This window comes from Triticum aestivum, chromosome 5B, assembly GCF_018294505.1.
Source record: "Triticum aestivum cultivar Chinese Spring chromosome 5B, IWGSC CS RefSeq v2.1, whole genome shotgun sequence".
In the NCBI taxonomy this organism is placed as follows: Eukaryota; Viridiplantae; Streptophyta; class Magnoliopsida; order Poales; family Poaceae; genus Triticum; species Triticum aestivum.
This window is the reverse complement of record NC_057807.1, coordinates 528,936,757-528,946,566: the sequence shown is the minus strand read 5'-3', so window position 1 is coordinate 528,946,566 and position 9,810 is coordinate 528,936,757. Positions and strand designations below refer to the sequence as shown.

The following is a 9,810-nucleotide window of genomic DNA, read 5'->3' as shown; positions in this document are numbered from 1 at the left end:
ATTATTTCTAATATAATATTCGTGTTCTTTTTTTGCAAAGCGTGGTGGTAATCATCTTTTTTTAAGGGCGGTGGTAATTAATGAAGACCGTGAGGCCACCGGCCATCCAGTTTGTAGCCGCAGGACGGCCAGCCCAGCACGCATCGCGCTACCACCACCTTCCCTCTCGGCCTTTCGCTAGACCTCCTGGCCTGGCCCGGTCCACGGCCACGAGGGAAAGAAAACAAAAGGGGCGCTTCTCGAGGGTCCTCTCCGCAACAATCCTCCCGTCGTCTCGTCTCCACCAAAGCAAAGCAAAGCAGAGGAATCCCCCGGCTGAAGGATGACGACGGCGGCGCGGCCGACGTGGGCGCCGGCCAAGGGCGGGAACGAGCAGGGTGGCACGCGCATCTTCGGGCCCTCCGGGAAGTACTCCTCCCGCGACCTCGCCGCCCACACCTCCCTCAAGCCCAGGTAGGTGATTTCAAATTCAATCGTCTGCCCCTACCCGCGCTCCGATTCCGATCCCAGTTCCATGCCCTCCCTCGTGCTTCGAATCGAATCCTCCGTCTGGCCTGGTTAGAGATCTCGCGCCCACGCCGTCCCTGGATTTTTATTTTCTCGAAACGGGACGCCGTCGTTGGGATTGGGGGCGGGGAAAGGGCTCTAGGGTTCGTCGGCCTTGGAGACGTGGGCTCCAGATCTGGGTGTCTGGCCTTGTCATCTCAATTTAGGGCCTGAATGGAGGCACCGCCTGCTGTTTGCTTTGGTGCTATATAAGGGTTGCCTGGATTAGGTCAATTCCAACCCAATAAATAAGCCCATCTAGTAGTACCTGTTTGCAGTAGTTGTCAACCAACATATGTAGTAATTTACGTGCAGTAACCTGGGATAGTTGTTCATCGTACATAGAACAAACGCCTATTTTGTCTGCTGCTGCTGCTGCTGTTGCTCCATCAAGAGAGTGAATCCGTAATCAAATGGCTTATCAGGCTTCATATGTTCCTCATTGTGGGGTTTACTAGTTAACCATAGGGTGTGTCTAATGCACATCTAGATGTGCTCTAGTTTTTGCACATCTAAGTGAGTGAATCAAGCATAAAGAGAAAAAGGAAAAAGAAAAAGGAAATATCCACACGAATCTCAACGTAAGATCAATGACATAGGACTTAGATGTGCAATACTCATGGCACATCTAGATGTGCTTAGCAAAACTGTTAATGATAATCAGTACATATGGCTAAACTATTGCATGAGGCTTCACACGATTAATTTATTTCTTGCCCCTCCCTGTCAACCCTGAATGGAATTAGCTGATAGTTTATATAGTTTTTCTGAGTATCTTCCTCTCAATGCTTCCCCCTCTTATCTGCAGAAAAGAGGGTCAGCAAACTCAGGAGGAGGTACAGAAGAGGAATCTCAGGGATGAACTTGAGGAGCGTGAACGCAAGCACTTCTCATCCAAGGATAAGTCCTATGTTGGTAATACCCTCCGGGTCCATCTGTACCTTCTTCGTCTTCTGTGCAAATAGTGCTTTGCCATATCCTTTCTTCCGTGATGTTCTGTCTTTCGTTGTTACCTATTACATGTGAATTGTGATCGATTAGGTCAACCTCTTTTTTCTTGCAGATGAGAGGGACCGGCGGAAAAGTTCGAGCCTGCTCTTAGAAGGTTGGTGACAACCTTAAAAATTTAGCAAGGTCTGTTTGGTGTTCTTTTCAAGGCAGCATAATGATTTACTTTGTTCTTCTGGTAACCACATTCACAGGTTCAAAACGGGATGAGGATAAGATAGTTCCACGTGAAATTGATGCGGACGACTCTGACGTGGAGCTCAAAAGTGATGATGAAAGGTCTGTTTAGTTAGTTCTTGCTCAGTAGTTTATCAATAAACCTGTTCAAAATGCTGACCAGACTCTACTTGCTGTTGCACTTGCATGGATGGGATTAACTGATACATCTTCTAACTGCATGAACAAATTGTATTGTGGACTAGGGCCGGCTGAAACTGTTCAACATGTGTTATCTACCATAAACTTTGTTATTGGGTGTGATATGTTTATGTTTACAACAATACATATGGTAAAATAGCAAAAAAGAATAATGCAGCAATTGTCCTGATATTTTTTTGGGACAGAGCTTTTTATCTGGGCCCAGATTTGTAGTTCATCTGACTATCTCAACTTATTCTATGTCTTGCTCATCAAATTGAAACTTTATTCAGCGATGATGATGACGACGACGATGACACTGAGGCACTCATGGCAGAGCTCGAAAGGATTAAAAAAGAAAGAGCTGAGGACAGGCTTAGAAAGGTTTGCTGTTTTCTTATCTGTATTATTATTTTGTGGTGCTTTTCTTCTTTAGGTTTAGAGAATTAATGTGAAGTCCCGTCTGTTTGCTGCAGGAGCGTCAGCAAGCAGAAGAAGAGGCCAAGATGAAGGAGGCCGAGCTGATGCGAGGAAACCCACTGATCAATATGAATAACTCTGGCTCCTTCAATGTGAAGAGAAGGTTAAGACAGTGATGCCTTGGTGCCCTTTTTTTTAACAAAAGAATGCTGCCATGCTTTACCCAGAGCTTAATCCTGTTCATATATGTGTTTGTTGCAGGTGGGATGATGATGTGGTATTCAAGAACCAAGCTCGTGGAGAGACTAAGACACCAAAACGGTTCATCAACGACACCATCAGAAGTGATTTCCACCGCAAGTTTCTGCATAGGTACATGAAATGATGCTGTTGTATGCTATATGTTGTCTGGACAGTATGCATGCTGGAAGAGGAACCTGTGATGTTTCTGAATTCTGAAGATCAATTTGTATGACATAACTGTAACATCTCTGTTACCTGTACGGTGATATGTTTACCTTGTTCCTAAGTAAAGAAAGAACCCACTGCTTGTGTTCTACTGATGCTTTGCCGTGACCTTAGGATCTTTCTGTTAGTATTTACTACTCCCTCCGTCCCATATTAATTGTTGCTCAAACGGATGTATCCATTTCAGCGACAATTAATATGGGACGGAGGGAGTATTTGAATTCTTTCAGACCCTCTTCTGGAAAATATGTATGTTTGTGGCATACTAGCAGTTTGTGTGACTGCCCAGCAGTGCCCTGGAAAATGTTAATATTTTTAGTCGAATTCATTGAGCACTTGAAACACCAATTTTCTTGTCGGCCTTCTCTTGTGAAAATGATTTTAACCGAACTAACAACTGAAGTTCCTTCTCTATTTGATTGCCAGTGAGAGTTTAGCCGAGCAAATTGGCAGGTTACCCCTGCCTCTGTTTCTTATGGCATTGGAGTCGTTGTACTGCTCGGAGATTGATATCCTGGCTCTCCATTGTTTGCTGGCCACTTTTTCCATGGCTGGTTGGGAGGGCTAAGGATAACATTTATTTTCTCTTGTTTAATTGCCCAGTGAGTTCTGCTTGCACGGTTGCATCTGCTGTATTAATGTTGCTTGTTATCGAATTCAATGAAGTAGCTTATTTTCCTTATAATTTTTCTCTGTTCTACTTTGATTTTTTCTTTTGTTAGACGCAAATTGAACCTCTATCTCCGTGCTGCCCCCTAAGGGGAAAAAGGTCTGCAATCGAAGTTATGTTCTTGATTTGTTTCCTGCTGTCTGGTTATTGCCTGATTTGTGATTAGTGTTTTAGTAGTTAAGAGTTTTAGCTGAGCAAAATGGCAGGTTACCTTATGCCTCGGTTTCTCATGGCATCTGGGTCGTTGTGCTGCTCGGACACTCATCACTCCTGGTTCTTCGCGCTGTTGCTGGCTACTTAATTACCTCGGGGCTGGTGAGCGAGGTTGGGTGGACAGATTCTCTTTGCTTGCATTAGTAAGTTGTCCTTGCTCTGCAGTTTTCCTATTGTCCTGTGATTGAGATCTGTTTTTGTCGGCCATGGCTGAAGTTATCTGCTGTTTTTTTCAATTTTGTCGGTTGATATGCTCAGGTTATTGCTATCTACTGTGTACTACTTAGAGGTCCTCCTCCTAATCATGTTTTTCTTTTCATTTTTTTGGTTTGTTGGACACTTAGGTGGTTGGTTAATTTCTGATTAGACTAGACTGAACTTGGGATTCATGTGAGCAAAATGGCAGGTTGCTCTTTGCCTTTGTTTCCCATGGCATTGGAGTCGTTGTGCTGCTCGGAAATCCACCACTCCTAGCTCTCCACTGTCCATGCCCACTCCACTATGGGTTTGGTCGAGAGGCCTAATATTAATTTCCTCTTTTCATTGTGTTGAGTTGATTCTGCGTGTATTAATTCGTGTTGGGCCAAGATCAAGATCGAGGTGCTGTGAATTCTGTTGTTCTTGTTGATTGATATGTATGCTTGCTATCAAATGCAGTAGATCCTGTTCTTTCCTTGCCTGCCTACCATCTTCAGCTGCCTGCCTGCAAATCAAACTGAAAGAATACTTGCTGCTGCTGCATTCATATGGTGCAATCAACCCTGTCCCTGAAGAGACTGGGCCGTATTGTCCATAGAACAAATTAGGATGAAACGAATGCACATGATGGTGATACTCTCACCCCGTCCCAAAGGCAGAAACAGCAGTTCAGACTGCTCCTGTGGTTGATATATACAATTAATTTTTGTTAACCGCATCACAAAGAAACTAAGTAAAATCACTATAGAGATGAGAGGAGATAACGGCCTGTGCATGCAAGTGCAGTTAGTGTTTGCTCCCTGTTGAACATCCAGTAGCAGCTGCTAGCCATTTGAACGGACAGGGCCGCCTTTCTTTGGCAGAGTATGCTGGAGCAATGAAGGGCGATGGGATATTGGTTTCGTCCCTATGAACCATCCATGCGTGTGATGAAGAAGACCGAAATTTTAGTCTGTCTTTGTTTTGTTTTCTCAATGATGATGAGTTCATGGTTCTACGTACTAATTATGATGGTTGATGGTGGTGTTCTATTGCTCTGTGTTTGTGATGCCCGTCTTGCCAACTTGTAAAAGTTATGCTTGGATGCTATCATGTAATAAGAGAGGGCATGCATGGCAGATCGATAAGGATTATGCTTGCTGGATGTTTGGTACTGTATTAATTAATGATAATGGAACAGGGAGGTTCGGTGAGTGATCATTTTTTTTGGAGAAAAGTTCTGTCGGGTATAGTAAAAACTGTCACATATGCTCTTCAGATGCTAATAACCTTCAGAGATAACCACGATGGGAGGTTTCCGTTACAACACCAAGCAAGTTAAAATACTCCCTCCATTCCTAAATATTTATCTTTCTAGAGATTTCAACAAATGACTAAATACGGAACAAAATGAGTGAATCTACGCTCTAAAATGTGTCTATATATATCCATATGTGGTAGTCCATTTGAAATCTCTAAAAAGACAAATATTTAGGAACAAAGGGAGTAATAACCAATATGTTGACGAAAGCACGGCATGAAATGCTAGTAGTTATTCTGCTTACATAAAATCTATGCCAAAATAAACGTTACACACCAAAGTCACAGCTGGTTCAGTTCATCTGATGCTCACAGGATCAAGGTGTGCATCCAAAAAGAAACATAAGGTGAGAAAAGGAAACATTAGGCGATCGAGTTAATACATTATGCTTCACAGACTGATTACGGAAAAAGAAACATTAGGTGATGAGAAAAAGTAAACTCAAGCAAGCACAGAGAACAAGAAAACCAGCACCATGTTTCATGCATGGCCATGTCATCAGTAAAAGGTACACATAATATTTCATAACAAACTAACATGCGTCCGGTTGCCATCTTACAGCAGACAAGCGTTTCCAAAACAAACTAACAGGGCGCCCAATGCCCCCAATCTAGCATGTATGTTTCCGAGTCTCTATTACTACAAAAAACAAGCACCCGATGTTAGTTCATGCCCCCAGTCTTCCTTATCATCCAGAACCCCTACTAGTGATGAAAAGTAATATCCAAGAGTCAGGAATGGCGGTCTGCAATTTAACAGCAACTTCATTTGCATTGCTTAAACTTGTCGTCGCCCTCGTAATCCGAACCCTCATCGTCGTCGTCTGACTCCTCCTCCACCTGCTTAGGCACTGCTTCGCTATTGGGTTCCTCGCCGCCACCGCTTGGTTTGGCCCGCTTTTCATTCTTTCGCTGCTTCTTCTTTTGGCGCTTCAGGCGCTTCTTGGATGTACGCTCCTCAGCTGCTTTTAGCCTTTCCTCCCTCCGCAGATTGAACTCGGCCACCTGCTTCCTCTTTTCGTAATCAGTCTCCATCCTCGTTATTCGGTCCTGTTCCCTTCTCCTCATTTGCCGATACTGTCAAAACAAGAGTGCTTACAGTTAGTTAAACCATCAGATTATTACCTACCAGTGTGTTTCCATTCAAGTTCTCAAAACTATTCATGTCATGAAACTTGAGAAAACTGGAGCTAGCTAGATTTGCACATACAAAAACACTAGTAAATTAGTTGAGAACACATCAAGAAAAAGTTTGCTCTAGCTCTGTGAATGCTGGAACAGGAGGAACCAATTACAAATATCATGATTTTCAGCTGCTATCATGTTACCCAAGAATTCTGGTGAAGAAACATGACGGACAAAATATGTCTTGAATATATTATTATCACACAATTCTCAAAGAAAGCAGAATTTGAATGAACTTGTGTACAGTCTCAGCAACATAATCTCCACTATGATAACCTTTGTCCACCCAGTTACTGACAGTGATTGTATGCATCAATCTGAACCCACACACAAGTCAATAGCAGTTTTAAAGTTAAGCTAGGATCGTGCCCACAAGCCAACAGCAGTACTTCATTTTAATAACTCAAATGAAGAGTTGTGAGTAGCAAAACACTAAATCTTCTCCTGGTAGGCTGATAGCAATTCGATCTGGCCTCCATTCTATTGCAGCACTCATAAGCCACTGGAACTTCTGATTATCATGTGATAATGCCTATGATCGCAGAAGCCACAAATACAAAGATCTTGTATCTGTTCCCTTCTCTTATATCACATCATAACTTAATAGACGTTCACCTTTTATCAAACTGTGGTCATTCATCAGCCTTATAACCTTCCATTGATTAAGTGATGCAGCAAAACATATTCTTTTTATTTTTCATATTCAGCGATGTTACCTTAAAATCCACACCAACATGCCTTCTAGAGATTCAAAAATCGAGCAAATTTTAAACATCTTGTTGTTCTGGTATAGGCAACTGCACAACAGTATACACAAAATTTACTCAAGTGCTTTCAATATTGTCAATACTCTTAAGAACATCAACAGGTAAAGGGTCTTGTGTACATGCATTTTTTAAGCAAGCACCATGTTTTTTTTCTCTCTTATATAGACACCAAAGAACTATTTAGAATCATAGACCCAAAATTTCCTTTAAGAGAAACTTCGATAAAATGACAACTTCACCAAAACATTGCAACCATCTACTCAAGTGCTAATTGACAAATAAACCCATAATAGCCATAATGTAGAGTTATATGTGAGTCCCATCCGCGTAATAAAAAGGGCAGACCCAGTGCATAGAAGCTCCCACACAAGGTGGGGTCTGGGGAGGGATTATAGGAACCTAGTCTTACCCCTGCAAAGTGCAACGCAGAGAGGCTGGTTCGAACTATCCGCATAATAAGGAGAAGAAGAAAATTGGTACAATCTGACACACATTTTAGCTGAATTCTCCACTTGTGAGAGGGTGGGAGAGAGAAGAGTACCTGGTGGAAGTCGCCAGAGCCAGAACCAGCGGAGGACCCAGAGGTGTTGCTGGCACGGACAGGGACATTGTCCATGATGCGCTTCAGCTTCACCTCTATGTCCTCCACATCCTCCCGTAGCTTGACCCCTCCCGAGCTCTTTCCTCCACCCTCCACCAGCGCCAGCTGCTTTCCACTGTCAGCAACAGAAGCCTTTGCCACTAGTTCACCACCAGAAACCCTTGCCGGTGGTGCCATTGGGACTAGCTGCTGCATATTGCCATCCTTACCAGGATCTGACATTGTTGATACTAGCTCCACCTGTGGATCTGCCTACACAGAACAGAGTGCTAAAGCATGAGCTCAGGATAGGAATTTCCGCTTCTAAGTTTATTATGGGGACATGTTCACAATACATTTTTCTTTTATGCATTTGAAATTACTAGTAAGTTGTATTGGGGGGCTTGAGAAAACAAGAGATGCCATAATGGACCTGGAAATAGCACGAATAGCTGAACATGACAAATCTAAGTATCAAATGCATTGACCCTATGTAAGATTTGACCCTATCTAGTGAAAAATACAATACACATAAAGGCATGGACCATGTCCAGCGCAGATGAAGCAGATACCCTGTCCAAATGAATCAACCATATCTAAGATGTGACCCTATCTATCTGCCCCCAAAGCCTTGTTACCTATGGGCTAGAAGTAAACTACATGTGGCAATGAGATTCAGGATTCCTGTTTTGTACTACAGTACTAATTTATAACAGCAATTGCACCCAACAAGCACAAGATTTGCAGCGTGGTGCACAATTAGAGAGGGGAGGCATCACATTAATAAGGCAGGACATCCCTAATTCAACTTGATTCAAGTTCACATGCTATGCTAGCTAAATGAAAAGTGCAAGGCCCGAGGGATTCCTAAACTACTTATTCAGAAAACGAGCTTCTATCAGAGTCAGGCCGCCAGCACCTGGATGGCCTGCAGCAGCTCGGAGAGGAAAGAATCGTGGAGTGTTAGGGCTTTCGTACCACCGAGAAGAGAAATCAGGCTGAGTGGATCCTCTGCCCAGTCCAGTCCAGCTTAGCAGAGAGAGAGGCGCGGCCCCTGGGAGGAGGAGGAGGCTCCAGCTGGTCACCGCCGGGGACGGGGCGGGACGGGACGGGACGGGATGGGATGGGATGGGACCGAGGAGCTCCAGATGTGGACGCGGCGGAGGCCCGCGGGTGGGGGCGTGGAGGAGGACGACGGGCCGGCGGCTGGGTGGAGAAGGAGGACCCAACGAACAGGCTGGGCGTGCGTGCTTCTTGGTCAGGCAGGAGAGGGGCGGAGCCACGGTCATCATCAAAGGTTGCAAAATGGGCCCTGTCCTGGCGGGCTGGCCCGATAGCCCACATGCCCGGCCCGTGGTTGGCCCATGCAGGTTTCTTCACGCCGATTTTGGGTACTTTCCAGAAGGCTGGGGCGTTTTTCTCCGGATTTTTTTCTAGGTCGGATCTTGTTTGTTTTCTGTTTCTCAGTTTTTTTTCAAATACATGGACTTTTCTCAGATTTGCGAATATTTTTAAAATTCTTGAACTTCTTTTATCAATCAATGAACTTTTTCGCAATTCATGAACACTTTCTAAATTCGTGTTTTGCGAAAATCGTGAATATTTCTTCAAATCAGTGAACTTTTCCCAAATCCGCAACATTTTTTGAGTTCATGATTCTTTTTTGAATTCGTGAAACATCTTCAAATCCATGAACCTTTTCCGAATTCATGAACTCTTTAAAAATGCATGATTTTTTTTAATTTCATGAATTTTGTAGGAAAGACGGCGGGTCAATGGTCAAGTAGCCAAATGGTCAACTAGTCAACCTGTCCAACCGAGCGAGCCAGGAATTCGCATGTGTTGGGTCAGCCCACGCGATGAGGCGCATGAGGCCAACTGAGAAACTTGCCCCTTAAGGCGCCGAACATGACCTCTCATCTATCGCTAAGGGACGCACAGATTTTTTTCCTCTAGCTAGGGTTCGTCTTCCTCTCGCCGCCACCGGCGACGTAGAGAAAATCCTGTCCTTCGCAACCGCCATATCTGATCCTTTCCGCTCGGGCTGATCAAGAGGCAGTCTAGTACTGCTACCCGGCCTTGGTGGGGGGCTTTAGGTG

The 9,810-nt window shown here is 44.0% G+C and overlaps 2 protein-coding genes across 3 annotated transcripts; one reads left to right on the top strand and one right to left on the bottom strand.

The window, feature by feature from the left end:
• Positions 1-200: 200 nt before the first annotated feature.
• On the top strand, positions 201-2,890 carry LOC123112937 (protein CWC15 homolog). Its single transcript, XM_044534048.1, has 7 exons — positions 201-453; positions 1,355-1,461; positions 1,610-1,651; positions 1,749-1,833; positions 2,205-2,295; positions 2,388-2,494; positions 2,593-2,890. The coding sequence occupies exons 1-7, from the start codon at positions 323-325 to the stop codon at positions 2,714-2,716; spliced, it is 687 nt and encodes a 228-aa protein (XP_044389983.1). The 5' UTR covers positions 201-322; the 3' UTR covers positions 2,717-2,890.
• Positions 2,891-5,634: 2,744 nt separating this feature from the next.
• Positions 5,635-8,971, bottom strand: LOC123112936 (PRKR-interacting protein 1). 2 transcript variants are annotated; one of them, XM_044534046.1, is made up of 3 exons: positions 8,690-8,971; positions 7,673-7,984; positions 5,635-6,256 (listed from the first exon to the last, which is right to left on the bottom strand). In XM_044534046.1, exons 2-3 carry the CDS (start codon positions 7,952-7,954, stop codon positions 5,945-5,947), a joined length of 594 nt encoding a protein of 197 aa, XP_044389981.1. In that variant the 5' UTR covers positions 7,955-7,984; positions 8,690-8,971; the 3' UTR covers positions 5,635-5,944. The 2 variants fall into 2 exon arrangements, with proteins under 2 accessions (XP_044389981.1, XP_044389982.1); XM_044534047.1 differs by having other exon boundaries at positions 7,673-7,980; positions 8,690-8,965.
• Positions 8,972-9,810: the final 839 nt, after the last annotated feature.